A 16,274-nucleotide genomic window follows, 5' to 3' on the forward strand; every position below is an offset into this window, starting at 1 on the left:
AATGATTAGCGGTAATAAAAGCCGAGGGAGGTCAACAGGGATCACTGACTGTTTTAGGAGCTTTTTGAGATCAAATAGAAGAAAATACATAACATTAAACATGTTAACAACACAAAAGCCATATTAAACGCAGACTACTTTAGACCCGGAAGTAGGATTCGTCGCGTCATCACTGAACAACCGGATAGATAGATAGACGAACACTGCAAATATAATGTTGGAAACGAGAACGGCCTTTAGTGAAGGGGTAAAATACACCATGAATAAAGCCATAGAGTGAATGGCTGCCATGGTTGCAGAACAGCCTGATTTAATGACAAGAATGGGGAAGAGTGAGGTGAAGTGAACCACAGCCACAAAACACGGTCAGACAAGGCGGCAAAAGGGCAGTGATCTGTCCGTCAGTATGAAGTTGGTGTGTGCTTTGGTGAACAAAAACTCCAGACTGGTAGCAGGAAGATGGGAGACTCGTGTTTCACTGGAATAGTGGTGAATTAAAACATCCTTTGTTGGGGACATTTCGGTGTAAATGCATCCATACAGGCAAGACAGAGGCAGACCAGACAGTGAAGAAAACAAGGCAAACATTAGAAATATAAAAACGGAAATATAGGATGAGTCGGGGATGAGTTCCTGCCCCAAGTGGAGGAGTTCAAGTATCTCGGGGTCTTGTTCGCGAGTGATGGGAGAAGGGAGCCGGAGATCGACAGACGGATTGGGGCTGCAGCTGCAGTAATGCGGACGCTGCACCGGTCCGTCGTGGTGAAGAGGGAGCTGAGTGTAAAAGCGAAGCTCTCAATTTACCGGTCGATCTACGTCCCTACCCTCACCTATGGCCTTTACATGACTAACGTCCCCTCTTCTCCCTACCTCACATTAGCCCCCATCTTTCTTCCAGGTGGAAAAGACCCGTCACCTTCTGGGAGTGGCGGCTCCCGTGGGAACAGCTCCCACCACCAAGTCCCTGAGTGAGTCTCTGTCCCCCAGCGTGAGCTCCAGCACTCTGTCCACGTCCACCTCCGCCTCCTCGCAGATCTCCAGCACCACCTTTGAAAGCGTGAGAAGGAGCTGGCCACCAAGGTGAGAAAAACGTGGGCTTAGTGGGCGTTCTTGTTGCTGCCTTCTTCCTTCTCTGCTCGGTCTTGTTCCTGTTGTGTTGTAGTGCCTGCGCCTTCTGACACACACCTTCAATACTGAATACAACCAGCTGGTGAACAGCATCAGTGACTGCAAGGTGAGAAATAATACAAAGAAATAAAAAAATAGCCTTTCTGTGTCACATCAGGGAGTTCCTATATTGACGTCTACCTCATCCTGCTGTTGTTTCACTTCAGCTTTCTCTCATCTCACCGATCGGACGTGATCCATCCGTGACGAGCTTCAGCAGTGCCACCCTCACCCCTTCCTCTACCTGCCCCTCTCTCTCGGACTCGCGCTGTGGCTCCATGGGCCAGAAGTAAACATATTTTTAGGAACATTGACCTCGATCTGCAAACGGTTATTGACAGGTTATCCATTTGATTCTAACTTGGTGTGATTTGTGTTAAAGGACCCCTGAGAACAGCTCACGTGCCTCCAGTCCCTCCTGCTCAGACTGTGAAAACTTCCCGATGGTTCCCACTCTGGAGACCTCCTACCTTGCGCGGGCTGCAAAGAACGAGTTCCTGAACTTGGTGCCTGATATTGAAGAAATGCGACCAGGGTGAGTAATGCCATATTAACCCAAATACTGTCACTATGACATGTGTCTCACAGACCAAATGTAAGTCGACACTCATGTTCTCTAGTTCAAGCGGAAATGATGTGGATCGATTCAAATTCCTGAGCCTGGATGATTTCAGCTGGAAACAAACCAACTCTGCTTCTTCCTCAGATAATTCAATTCAATTTTATTTATATAGCGCCAAATCACAACAAAAGTCGCCTCAAGGCGCTTCATAGATACAGAGAAAAACCCAACAATCATATGACCCCCTATGAGCAAGCACTTTGGCGACAGTGGGAAGGAAAAACTCCCTTTTAACAGGAAGAAACCTCCAGCAGAACCAGGCTCAGGGAGGGGCGGGACCATCTTCTGCGACCGGTTGGGGTGAGAGAAGGAAGATGGGATAAAGACATGCTGTGGAAGAGAGACAGAGGTTAATAACAGATATGATTCAATGCAGAGAGGTCTATTAATACATAGTGAGTGAGAAAGGTGACTGGAAAGGAAAAACTCAATGCATCATGGGAATCCCCGGCAGCCTACGTCTATTGCAGCATAACTAAGGGAGGATTCAGGGTCACCTGGTCCAGCCCTAACTATATGCTTTAGCAAAAAGGAAAGTTTTAAGCCTAATCTTAAAAGTAGAGATAGTGTCTGTCTCCTGAATCCAAACTGGAAGCTGGTTCCACAGAAGAGGGGCCTGAAAACTGAAGGCTCTCCCTCCCATTCTACTTTTAAATACTCTAGGAACAACAAGTAGGCCTGCAGAGCGAGAGCGAAGTGCTCTAATAGGGTGATATGGTACTACAAGGTCATTAAGATAAGATGGGGCCTGATTATTTAAGACCTTGTATGTGAGGAGCAGGATTTTGAATTCAATTCTGGATTTAACAGGAGAAATCTGCTCTCTCTTTCTAGTCCCTGTCAGGACTCTTGCTGCAGCATTTTGGATTAGCTGAAGGCTTTTCAGTGAGTTTTTTGGACATCCTGATAATAATGAATTACAGTCGTCCAGCCTGGAAGTAATAAATGGTAAATGCCCTGTATTTATATAGCGCTTTACTAGTCCCTAAGGACCCCAAAGCGCTTTACATATCCAGTCATCCACCCATTCACACACACATTCACACAATAAATGCATGAACTAGTTTTTCAGCGTCACTCTGAGACAGGATATTTCTAATTTTAGAGATGTTGCGCAAATGGAAGAACGCAGTCTTACATATTTGTTTAATATGTGCGTTGAAGGACATGTCCTGGTCAAAAATGACTCCAAGGTTCCTCACAGCGTTACTGGAGGCCAAGGTAATGCCATCCAGAGTAAGAATCTGGTTAGATACCATATTTCTAAACTTTTCAGGGACGAGTACAATAACCTCAGTTTGATCTGAATTAAGAAGCAGAAAGTTAGCGGCCATCCAGGTCTTTAAGTCTTTAAGACATTCCTGCAGTGTAACTCATTGGTGTGTGTTATCTGGCTTCATGGACAGATAGAGCTGGGTGTCATCTGCATAGCAGTGAAAATTTATGCTATGTCTTCTAATGATGCTGCCTAGGGGAAACATGTATAATGTAAACAGAATTGGTCCTAGCACTGAACCCTGTGGAACTCCATAATTAACCTCAGTGTGTGAAGAGGACTCTCCATTTACATGCACAAATTGGAGTCTATTAGATAGATATGTCACAAACCAAACTGTACACTGGTAAACTGTTACAATAAAAAAAGACCGTAATTTTCTTTACTCTTCTTTATTTATGTAACTTTTGTTTTCACTGGCAATTTAGTATTAGGTTAGGACAAAAAACAAATTAGGAAGGTTAAAGACAGAACATTACTAGATTGTGGTTTTAATTAAAATGTAGCCTTTGACAATGCTGAACACATGAGAAGCTACTTTAAGGCATATCACCCAATTTGTAATATTGCTAAACATTTCTTAAGGCAGACGAGTCATGCTGGCTGGGTCAGTGTCATTTTTGTTGTAATTGATGTCTGGTTTGTTCTGTTCCCTAGTGATGGGTAGGGATGGGTACCAGTATCCGGTGTTCTGACATAATCCTTGAAATAGTAATAACACAGTATCCTCAGCAAAGATGAATTAAACAAGTTTTATTTTAATGGAAGTTTACTTCAAGTCTTCAGATTTTTACTGTCTTTTATTTGATTACTTTAAAGTATATGATTACATTAGAGTAATTAAATAAAGACAGTTTTGATGGAGCTCCTGAGCCAGCCCAAGCTCTCTATGAAGACGAGGAAAAACTCCCCTGGGGGGGCCAGACTGACGGGAAGAAACCTCGGGAAAGCCCATTCAAAGAGAGATCCCCTTTCCTGGGATGGCTGGGGGGGGGTTACAGGAATTCCAAAACACTGAAATTTAAAGTGGGCCAATTAAAAAAAATTATTTCCTGAAAAAAAGAAAGGTAATTCATACATCACACATAAATGATAACGTCTGAATTGTGTGTGTTTGTGTGTGTGTGTGTGATAGGCTTATCTCAGCCAAGTGTGATGCTGTAGCTCCTCCAGCGTCGGCCGCGTCTCCGGGACTTTGGTTAAACACGCGTCCAAGAAATCCCGGCAGTCTGGAAAGAAAGGAAAGAGAAAAAACATGAAGATGATAGTTCCAGTGGTCCAAGCCATCAGTCAGTCTTGAAGTGTGACGTTTTCTTACTTTTGGACAGATGTCTTTTGAATTTCAGGCGCTTTTTGAGGAAGCTCGTGGTGTTAAAGTCCCCGGCATGAAGCGCTTCGTACAGAACCACTCCCATTTGCCATACCGTGGTGGGTCCACACCTGTAGCAACTGCGCCCGTACCACTCGGGAGGGGAGTAAATTTCTGTACCTAATAAACAGACACAATTGCAATTTCTTCTAAAACAAAAGGCGAAAATTGTGACATCTGTGAAGAGCAAGAGCAGAATATGTTACCATAGAAGACGCGGTACTGCGACTGCTCCTTAACAAAGCAGCTCAGTCCAAAGTCGATGATACGAACACGCGGTACATCTGAGCCGGTCTCAATTAGAATGTTCTCACTCTTGATGTCCCGGTGAAAGATGTGTTTATCCTCCAGGTGCTTCGCAGCATCAACCAGCTGCTTCAGAATGACCTGGAAATAGAGCAGGGCGATATGACCAAAAATATTTATCACGATATACATTTGAAAAGTTGTGATAACGATATAACTGACGATATAACTGACACTAGACAAAATACTTTACAACGCCACAACTTTATTAGTGCAAAAAACCCCATAAATGTATTTTCACTTAAACAAGCAGCTGTTTTTTTTATGTGCATTAAAGTTATATAAAAATGTAACAGTGCAAATGCAAATTCCTCGCTGACAGTTTAACCAAAAGGCATTTCCAGTGGAAATTGGCCGACATATCCTCAGCATAACCATGTAAAATATCCACAAAGCTTAAAAAGAGGTTATACACACACAATACGGTAATATCACGTTGAGGTGCAGTACGTATCACTCCGCGAGGCGCCTGCCTACGATAGCCGTAATGCTCCGACAATCCATCGAGCGGTGCGGCTTTGTAGCTTAGCAAAGTCGCCGTGTACATAAAATCGTTTTGAGGTCAGTAAACACAACCAGAATTCATACATAAGGCACACGGGATTATAAGGGGCACTGTCGAGTTTCAGAAAAATCAAAGGATTGATTTTAAGTGTGCCGTATTTTCCAAACAACACGGTAATAACGGCGGCCCGCTAGCATGCGCTACCAAAAATCGTGCTTTGTTGTGTATCTGACGGACGAAAGCTAAACCAGTTCCACACCACTAAAGTTGCAGCATTTTTACAAACCAGTTCTGGTTCATCCGTTTCATTCAACGATCCACTTTTGCTCTTCTCTTTCTGCGTCACCGCCATCTGCGTATGTAAACATAGGCACTGCGCATGCGCGTTTTACCTATTCTAGCGCGATATTTCATTTTCCTATCGTTGCCCAAAATTACACCGGTATTACCGTGAATGGTATGATATAGCCCAGCCCTACCTGGAAACGATGAAAAAGACAATAATCAATCAATGGGTTAATGTTTCTCTAATACTCTGTGCTTTGATTGAATGATGTACAGTCTAAGACTCTTCTAAGGCAAGTCAACTTGCCTTGGCCTTGTCCTCTGGCAAAAATCCTCCATTTTCTTCTATGTATTTATCCAGGTCCACAGCGGGGACAGGTCTCTCCATCACCAGGATCAGCTCTCTGCCAAAGTCAAACCACTCCAACAGAGACACTGGGGCTGATGTTTCCACTGATCCATCTGCTTCAGCTGCAAGCTTCAGCATGATGGCAACTTCCACTGACACATTCTTCCCGTTATCATCCTGAAATATTTCAACAAAGTGGATGATGAGGCACAGACGTTCCACAGGTGAACGCTGCATGCAATCCACTAATGTAAAAACAATTCAAGTCTTGCACATTTACCTTCACTTTGCAGTACACTTTCCCCTTTGGGATGTGTTTGATGGCCACCTAAAAGACACAGGGCATTGATGAGCATTTCCTCAGTATGACATCATTAAAGGTGTAAAACAGCATACATCTCAGCTTACGATATTATCCCTTATCTGCATTACTGCCTGTCTTACTACCACCATCTGAACACTTACTGGTAAATGATCCTTTATGCGGTAGCCAGCAAACACTGCTCCACAGCCTCCTTCTCCAAGCCGGTGCTCCTCCACGTATCTTGCTTGGAAGTCACCTAAACAGACAAACACAAATTGGGTTTTACTACAGCTGTCACACAAATTACTCTCTGCTGTACCCTAAATGTTCATTTTGCTCTTCACCTGAATATAAAAGCTAAGCTGCTTGCTACTTACGTTTCTGTTCAGCCACTGACTTTTTGGCAACGGTTTTGGTTTTGTCCTGGTCCACGTTCTTTTTCTTAGGTGGGTCCCTGGTGTCTCCCGCAGCTTTCCTTTTGCCAGCCTTTTTGTTTTTACTGCAGCTCTCTGAAATCTCTATGCTGCAGTCTGCAGATGTGGAAAACACCAAAAGCACATCAGCTTATTAGATAATAGACACAAATATCTCCCAAACACTAATATCTTCAAACTAGCAACCAGATGTACACTTAATCTACCCCTCACTCAACTAATTAGCCTACCTTTACCAGTGTCCAACCAGGAAGATGCCTGCCCCTTGTCACCGCTCACATGCTCAAGAAGTTTACGCTTTTTTGCTGTATTGGTTGTCCCCGCTTCATCTTGTTGGACCTTTCGCTTGACTCCCCCGACCACATGAGCATCTGAGCTGGTGGAAGGACCAGCCTGCTCAGTGACCCTCCTTCTTTTTATGGGGGTCGTTTTTTCAGGACTGGCCTTTCTTTTAGCCATCCTGCTCTTACAATCTATAAACAACAACAACACATTAGTGAAAAAGAGCGCTCGACATCAGGACTAGAAGGATTTTGATGTCATTGAATTTTAAATTAGTATTGCTTACAATATAATAACAAGTTTATCCTTTTGATAAAAAACACACCAACACGAGTGGACCATACTAGGTCTACTAAGTCTAGATACTGATGACACTTGTTGCTCTGTTTTCACTGCTCAGTCCAAGAATAAACTTGTCACATTATTTTACCAAAAGACAAAGTGCCCCAGTAACCTTTCTTTGATTAGACATGTTGCACTCAGGTTAGTTTCAATCAAAACCAGGATTTAAATCCTCTAAAAATGAATCATTTTATACACAGAGCCTCAACATTGTTAGAAATGTACATTCTGTTATTTAGGGGATTTTATTTTTTACTTACTTTGATCTCCTGGATCTTTCTTATCTGCCTCAGTCGTAACTTTTCTTGTTTCCTTTTTCATCTTAATTTTTAAAATAGAAAATGTCACCTTAATGAGTGAATAGTCCTTCAAATGTCTGGATGCTTGACTTTTCTAACTAAGCTGTATAAGTCAGTTCTGTAAGTGAGCTTTAAAAGTAAACTCCGGAGTCTATGGCAACACAACATTAGAACCTTGCCTTTTAGTGACATCACTAAAAGGCAAGTAGTTTAAAGAAAAACACTCTGGCATTTCATATAATTCAGTAATTTCACATTAAACTTTCTTTCATTATCCTTTCATTATTTGTTTAAAGACTTGATGTGTGGATGCTACTATGAAGACTTCTAGTTGAGCAAACACTAATAAACACTGACTAGTTTATCTGAGATAAAATATAACACTTTTTTATTAAGTCAGTGTTAACTCTGTTTTTTTCTGTTAGGATCATTCAATAGTATCAGAAGAGAAAAGAAAAGTATGTTTTGTTTTGTTTTTTTTCTTCAAGATCTGTTCACATGTACTTAGCAAGAGTGAGTACACAGCGTTAAAAAATGGTACTTAGTGTAGTGAGGAAGGCGAAAAGCAAAGCGAGCATATGAAGGTAATATTGAAGAAGGCGCAGTTTTGAAGTGGTGAAAGGCAAAGGCATGAGTGCAAGCGTAATAAAAGGTAATAGGAGAGATGTCGAGCAGGCGGAGGACTTGGCTGGAGCAGGAAAAGGCAAAAGGGGAAACGCGAGTGCACGTCTGAAACTTCTTCACTGTCAGTGAATCCTAATTCTTAAGACTAACTAAGAAGAATAAATCTATGTATGAATGTCGTTTTGAGCACATCTCCTCTTTCTACTGATCAATTCTTCCACCTAGTGGATAGATGATAGTATTGCAGCTTGTCTCGTCACCTGTTGTGTGTTTTGTGTGCTCCAGAACCTGCGTCCTGTTGGAGTACTGTACGTAAAACACACAAACACTGGAGTGAACACAGCTGCTGAACATCTCTATATTCATAACTTCTTCCTGTTATCTCATATGTCTCCCTTCATCTGTGTAGGAACGGTGTACAGATGTATGAGTATGTCACTCCTGCTCCTCCACCTAACACCTCCACTCCAAACTAAGTTTGCTCGGCTGCTTTGGTTCACTGATCTGCAAGTATCTGTCATTTGTTTGCAGATGTCTGCAGGAATTATTGTAATGATCCATTAATGGTGCCTGATTTCATTCAGTTTTACAGCTTGTCTCGTGTTTTTGAACTGCTTCCCTCACAGTTGTACACAGTGCTAACATGTGCTCTTACTCTGTGTTTTATTCCTGAAGAAAAAGAAAGTGCCCAGCCCAGCAGGATGAAGATGGGCCATACGTCAAGAAGCCGCCAAATGCCTTCATGCTCTATCTCAAAGAGCAGAGGCCAAAGGTCATTGCTGAACTCAACATCCCTGGAAATGCAGCCGTAAATGCAGTGGTGGGACAGAGAGTAAGTGTGTAACTCTACGTCTATTGCAGCATAACTAAGGGAGGATTCAGGGTCACCTGGTCCAGCCCTAACTATATGCTTTAGCAAAAAGGAAAGTTTTAAGCCTAATCTTAAAAGTAGAGATAGTGTCTGTCTCCTGAATCCAAACTGGAAGCTGGTTCCACAGAAGAGGGGCCTGAAAACTGAAGGCTCTCCCTCCCATTCTACTTTTAAATACTCTAGGAACAACAAGTAGGCCTGCAGAGCGAGAGCGAAGTGCTCTAATAGGGTGATATGGTACTACAAGGTCATTAAGATAAGATGGGGCCTGATTATTTAAGACCTTGTATGTGAGGAGCAGGATTTTGAATTCAATTCTGGATTTAACAGGAGAAATCTGCTCTCTCTTTCTAGTCCCTGTCAGGACTCTTGCTGCAGCATTTTGGATTAGCTGAAGGCTTTTCAGTGAGTTTTTTGGACATCCTGATAATAATGAATTACAGTCGTCCAGCCTGGAAGTAATAAATGGTAAATGCCCTGTATTTATATAGCGCTTTACTAGTCCCTAAGGACCCCAAAGCGCTTTACATATCCAGTCATCCACCCATTCACACACACATTCACACAATAAATGCATGAACTAGTTTTTCAGCGTCACTCTGAGACAGGATATTTCTAATTTTAGAGATGTTGCGCAAATGGAAGAACGCAGTCTTACATATTTGTTTAATATGTGCGTTGAAGGACATGTCCTGGTCAAAAATGACTCCAAGGTTCCTCACAGCGTTACTGGAGGCCAAGGTAATGCCATCCAGAGTAAGAATCTGGTTAGATACCATATTTCTAAACTTTTCAGGGACGAGTACAATAACCTCAGTTTGATCTGAATTAAGAAGCAGAAAGTTAGCGGCCATCCAGGTCTTTAAGTCTTTAAGACATTCCTGCAGTGTAACTCATTGGTGTGTGTTATCTGGCTTCATGGACAGATAGAGCTGGGTGTCATCTGCATAGCAGTGAAAATTTATGCTATGTCTTCTAATGATGCTGCCTAGGGGAAACATGTATAATGTAAACAGAATTGGTCCTAGCACTGAACCCTGTGGAACTCCATAATTAACCTCAGTGTGTGAAGAGGACTCTCCATTTACATGCACAAATTGGAGTCTATTAGATAGATATGTCACAAACCAAACTGTACACTGGTAAACTGTTACAATAAAAAAAGACCGTAATTTTCTTTACTCTTCTTTATTTATGTAACTTTTGTTTTCACTGGCAATTTAGTATTAGGTTAGGACAAAAAACAAATTAGGAAGGTTAAAGACAGAACATTACTAGATTGTGGTTTTAATTAAAATGTAGCCTTTGACAATGCTGAACACATGAGAAGCTACTTTAAGGCATATCACCCAATTTGTAATATTGCTAAACATTTCTTAAGGCAGACGAGTCATGCTGGCTGGGTCAGTGTCATTTTTGTTGTAATTGATGTCTGGTTTGTTCTGTTCCCTAGTGATGGGTAGGGATGGGTACCAGTATCCGGTGTTCTGACATAATCCTTGAAATAGTAATAACACAGTATCCTCAGCAAAGATGAATTAAACAAGTTTTATTTTAATGGAAGTTTACTTCAAGTCTTCAGATTTTTACTGTCTTTTATTTGATTACTTTAAAGTATATGATTACATTAGAGTAATTAAATAAAGACAGTTTTGATGGAGCTCCTGAGCCAGCCCAAGCTCTCTATGAAGACGAGGAAAAACTCCCCTGGGGGGGCCAGACTGACGGGAAGAAACCTCGGGAAAGCCCATTCAAAGAGAGATCCCCTTTCCTGGGATGGCTGGGGGGGGGTTACAGGAATTCCAAAACACTGAAATTTAAAGTGGGCCAATTAAAAAAAATTATTTCCTGAAAAAAAGAAAGGTAATTCATACATCACACATAAATGATAACGTCTGAATTGTGTGTGTTTGTGTGTGTGTGTGTGATAGGCTTATCTCAGCCAAGTGTGATGCTGTAGCTCCTCCAGCGTCGGCCGCGTCTCCGGGACTTTGGTTAAACACGCGTCCAAGAAATCCCGGCAGTCTGGAAAGAAAGGAAAGAGAAAAAACATGAAGATGATAGTTCCAGTGGTCCAAGCCATCAGTCAGTCTTGAAGTGTGACGTTTTCTTACTTTTGGACAGATGTCTTTTGAATTTCAGGCGCTTTTTGAGGAAGCTCGTGGTGTTAAAGTCCCCGGCATGAAGCGCTTCGTACAGAACCACTCCCATTTGCCATACCGTGGTGGGTCCACACCTGTAGCAACTGCGCCCGTACCACTCGGGAGGGGAGTAAATTTCTGTACCTAATAAACAGACACAATTGCAATTTCTTCTAAAACAAAAGGCGAAAATTGTGACATCTGTGAAGAGCAAGAGCAGAATATGTTACCATAGAAGACGCGGTACTGCGACTGCTCCTTAACAAAGCAGCTCAGTCCAAAGTCGATGATACGAACACGCGGTACATCTGAGCCGGTCTCAATTAGAATGTTCTCACTCTTGATGTCCCGGTGAAAGATGTGTTTATCCTCCAGGTGCTTCGCAGCATCAACCAGCTGCTTCAGAATGACCTGGAAATAGAGCAGGGCGATATGACCAAAAATATTTATCACGATATACATTTGAAAAGTTGTGATAACGATATAACTGACGATATAACTGACACTAGACAAAATACTTTACAACGCCACAACTTTATTAGTGCAAAAAACCCCATAAATGTATTTTCACTTAAACAAGCAGCTGTTTTTTTATGTGCATTAAAGTTATATAAAAATGTAACAGTGCAAATGCAAATTCCTCGCTGACAGTTTAACCAAAAGGCATTTCCAGTGGAAATTGGCCGACATATCCTCAGCATAACCATGTAAAATATCCACAAAGCTTAAAAAGAGGTTATACACACACAATACGGTAATATCACGTTGAGGTGCAGTACGTATCACTCCGCGAGGCGCCTGCCTACGATAGCCGTAATGCTCCGACAATCCATCGAGCGGTGCGGCTTTGTAGCTTAGCAAAGTCGCCGTGTACATAAAATCGTTTTGAGGTCAGTAAACACAACCAGAATTCATACATAAGGCACACGGGATTATAAGGGGCACTGTCGAGTTTCAGAAAAATCAAAGGATTGATTTTAAGTGTGCCGTATTTTCCAAACAACACGGTAATAACGGCGGCCCGCTAGCATGCGCTACCAAAAATCGTGCTTTGTTGTGTATCTGACGGACGAAAGCTAAACCAGTTCCACACCACTAAAGTTGCAGCATTTTTACAAACCAGTTCTGGTTCATCCGTTTCATTCAACGATCCACTTTTGCTCTTCTCTTTCTGCGTCACCGCCATCTGCGTATGTAAACATAGGCACTGCGCATGCGCGTTTTACCTATTCTAGCGCGATATCTCATTTTCCTATCGTTGCCCAAAATTACACCGGTATTACCGTGAATGGTATGATATAGCCCAGCCCTACCTGGAAACGATGAAAAAGACAATAATCAATCAATGGGTTAATGTTTCTCTAATACTCTGTGCTTTGATTGAATGATGTACAGTCTAAGACTCTTCTAAGGCAAGTCAACTTGCCTTGGCCTTGTCCTCTGGCAAAAATCCTCCATTTTCTTCTATGTATTTATCCAGGTCCACAGCGGGGACAGGTCTCTCCATCACCAGGATCAGCTCTCTGCCAAAGTCAAACCACTCCAACAGAGACACTGGGGCTGATGTTTCCACTGATCCATCTGCTTCAGCTGCAAGCTTCAGCATGATGGCAACTTCCACTGACACATTCTTCCCGTTATCATCCTGAAATATTTCAACAAAGTGGATGATGAGGCACAGACGTTCCACAGGTGAACGCTGCATGCAATCCACTAATGTAAAAACAATTCAAGTCTTGCACATTTACCTTCACTTTGCAGTACACTTTCCCCTTTGGGATGTGTTTGATGGCCACCTAAAAGACACAGGGCATTGATGAGCATTTCCTCAGTATGACATCATTAAAGGTGTAAAACAGCATACATCTCAGCTTACGATATTATCCCTTATCTGCATTACTGCCTGTCTTACTACCACCATCTGAACACTTACTGGTAAATGATCCTTTATGCGGTAGCCAGCAAACACTGCTCCACAGCCTCCTTCTCCAAGCCGGTGCTCCTCCACGTATCTTGCTTGGAAGTCACCTAAACAGACAAACACAAATTGGGTTTTACTACAGCTGTCACACAAATTACTCTCTGCTGTACCCTAAATGTTCATTTTGCTCTTCACCTGAATATAAAAGCTAAGCTGCTTGCTACTTACGTTTCTGTTCAGCCACTGACTTTTTGGCAACGGTTTTGGTTTTGTCCTGGTCCACGTTCTTTTTCTTAGGTGGGTCCCTGGTGTCTCCCGCAGCTTTCCTTTTGCCAGCCTTTTTGTTTTTACTGCAGCTCTCTGAAATCTCTATGCTGCAGTCTGCAGATGTGGAAAACACCAAAAGCACATCAGCTTATTAGATAATAGACACAAATATCTCCCAAACACTAATATCTTCAAACTAGCAACCAGATGTACACTTAATCTACCCCTCACTCAACTAATTAGCCTACCTTTACCAGTGTCCAACCAGGAAGATGCCTGCCCCTTGTCACCGCTCACATGCTCAAGAAGTTTACGCTTTTTTGCTGTATTGGTTGTCCCCGCTTCATCTTGTTGGACCTTTCGCTTGACTCCCCCGACCACATGAGCATCTGAGCTGGTGGAAGGACCAGCCTGCTCAGTGACCCTCCTTCTTTTTATGGGGGTCGTTTTTTCAGGACTGGCCTTTCTTTTAGCCATCCTGCTCTTACAATCTATAAACAACAACAACACATTAGTGAAAAAGAGCGCTCGACATCAGGACTAGAAGGATTTTGATGTCATTGAATTTTAAATTAGTATTGCTTACAATATAATAACAAGTTTATCCTTTTGATAAAAAACACACCAACACGAGTGGACCATACTAGGTCTACTAAGTCTAGATACTGATGACACTTGTTGCTCTGTTTTCACTGCTCAGTCCAAGAATAAACTTGTCACATTATTTTACCAAAAGACAAAGTGCCCCAGTAACCTTTCTTTGATTAGACATGTTGCACTCAGGTTAGTTTCAATCAAAACCAGGATTTAAATCCTCTAAAAATGAATCATTTTATACACAGAGCCTCAACATTGTTAGAAATGTACATTCTGTTATTTAGGGGATTTTATTTTTTACTTACTTTGATCTCCTGGATCTTTCTTATCTGCCTCAGTCGTAACTTTTCTTGTTTCCTTTTTCATCTTAATTTTTAAAATAGAAAATGTCACCTTAATGAGTGAATAGTCCTTCAAATGTCTGGATGCTTGACTTTTCTAACTAAGCTGTATAAGTCAGTTCTGTAAGTGAGCTTTAAAAGTAAACTCCGGAGTCTATGGCAACACAACATTAGAACCTTGCCTTTTAGTGACATCACTAAAAGGCAAGTAGTTTAAAGAAAAACACTCTGGCATTTCATATAATTCAGTAATTTCACATTAAACTTTCTTTCATTATCCTTTCATTATTTGTTTAAAGACTTGATGTGTGGATGCTACTATGAAGACTTCTAGTTGAGCAAACACTAATAAACACTGACTAGTTTATCTGAGATAAAATATAACACTTTTTTATTAAGTCAGTGTTAACTCTGTTTTTTTCTGTTAGGATCATTCAATAGTATCAGAAGAGAAAAGAAAAGTATGTTTTGTTTTGTTTTTTTTCTTCAAGATCTGTTCACATGTACTTAGCAAGAGTGAGTACACAGCGTTAAAAAATGGTACTTAGTGTAGTGAGGAAGGCGAAAAGCAAAGCGAGCATATGAAGGTAATATTGAAGAAGGCGCAGTTTTGAAGTGGTGAAAGGCAAAGGCATGAGTGCAAGCGTAATAAAAGGTAATAGGAGAGATGTCGAGCAGGCGGAGGACTTGGCTGGAGCAGGAAAAGGCAAAAGGGGAAACGCGAGTGCACGTCTGAAACTTCTTCACTGTCAGTGAATCCTAATTCTTAAGACTAACTAAGAAGAATAAATCTATGTATGAATGTCGTTTTGAGCACATCTCCTCTTTCTACTGATCAATTCTTCCACCTAGTGGATAGATGATAGTATTGCAGCTTGTCTCGTCACCTGTTGTGTGTTTTGTGTGCTCCAGAACCTGCGTCCTGTTGGAGTACTGTACGTAAAACACACAAACACTGGAGTGAACACAGCTGCTGAACATCTCTATATTCATAACTTCTTCCTGTTATCTCATATGTCTCCCTTCATCTGTGTAGGAACGGTGTACAGATGTATGAGTATGTCACTCCTGCTCCTCCACCTAACACCTCCACTCCAAACTAAGTTTGCTCGGCTGCTTTGGTTCACTGATCTGCAAGTATCTGTCATTTGTTTGCAGATGTCTGCAGGAATTATTGTAATGATCCATTAATGGTGCCTGATTTCATTCAGTTTTACAGCTTGTCTCGTGTTTTTGAACTGCTTCCCTCACAGTTGTACACAGTGCTAACATGTGCTCTTACTCTGTGTTTTATTCCTGAAGAAAAAGAAAGTGCCCAGCCCAGCAGGATGAAGATGGGCCATACGTCAAGAAGCCGCCAAATGCCTTCATGCTCTATCTCAAAGAGCAGAGGCCAAAGGTCATTGCTGAACTCAACATCCCTGGAAATGCAGCCGTAAATGCAGTGGTGGGACAGAGAGTAAGTGTGTAACTCTACGTCTATTGCAGCATAACTAAGGGAGGATTCAGGGTCACCTGGTCCAGCCCTAACTATATGCTTTAGCAAAAAGGAAAGTTTTAAGCCTAATCTTAAAAGTAGAGATAGTGTCTGTCTCCTGAATCCAAACTGGAAGCTGGTTCCACAGAAGAGGGGCCTGAAAACTGAAGGCTCTCCCTCCCATTCTACTTTTAAATACTCTAGGAACAACAAGTAGGCCTGCAGAGCGAGAGCGAAGTGCTCTAATAGGGTGATATGGTACTACAAGGTCATTAAGATAAGATGGGGCCTGATTATTTAAGACCTTGTATGTGAGGAGCAGGATTTTGAATTCAATTCTGGATTTAACAGGAGAAATCTGCTCTCTCTTTCTAGTCCCTGTCAGGACTCTTGCTGCAGCATTTTGGATTAGCTGAAGGCTTTTCAGTGAGTTTTTTGGACATCCTGATAATAATGAATTACAGTCGTCCAGCCTGGAAGTAATAAATGGTAAAT

General features: G+C 41.9%; 2 protein-coding genes across 2 annotated transcripts; both read right to left on the reverse strand.

Moving 5' to 3' along the window:
• Positions 1–2,743: 2,743 nt before the first annotated feature.
• On the reverse strand, positions 2,744–6,035 carry LOC308386004 (serine/threonine-protein kinase pim-2-like). The gene is made up of 4 exons (XM_080865272.1): positions 5,838–6,035; positions 4,641–4,821; positions 4,384–4,554; positions 2,744–4,294 (listed from the first exon to the last, which is right to left on the reverse strand). The coding sequence occupies exons 1-4, from the start codon at positions 6,015–6,017 to the stop codon at positions 4,203–4,205; spliced, it is 624 nt and encodes a 207-aa protein (XP_080721398.1). The 5' UTR covers positions 6,018–6,035; the 3' UTR covers positions 2,744–4,202.
• A 3,474-nt stretch (positions 6,036–9,509) lies between these two features.
• On the reverse strand, positions 9,510–12,800 carry LOC308386002 (serine/threonine-protein kinase pim-2-like). The gene is made up of 4 exons (XM_080865270.1): positions 12,603–12,800; positions 11,407–11,587; positions 11,150–11,320; positions 9,510–11,060 (listed from the first exon to the last, which is right to left on the reverse strand). The coding sequence occupies exons 1-4, from the start codon at positions 12,780–12,782 to the stop codon at positions 10,969–10,971; spliced, it is 624 nt and encodes a 207-aa protein (XP_080721396.1). The 5' UTR covers positions 12,783–12,800; the 3' UTR covers positions 9,510–10,968.
• Positions 12,801–16,274: the final 3,474 nt, after the last annotated feature.

This window comes from Rhamphochromis sp. 'chilingali' (genome assembly GCF_963969265.1).
Source record: "Rhamphochromis sp. 'chilingali' genome assembly, chromosome: 18".
In the NCBI taxonomy this organism is placed as follows: Eukaryota; Metazoa; Chordata; class Actinopteri; order Cichliformes; family Cichlidae; genus Rhamphochromis; species Rhamphochromis sp. 'chilingali'.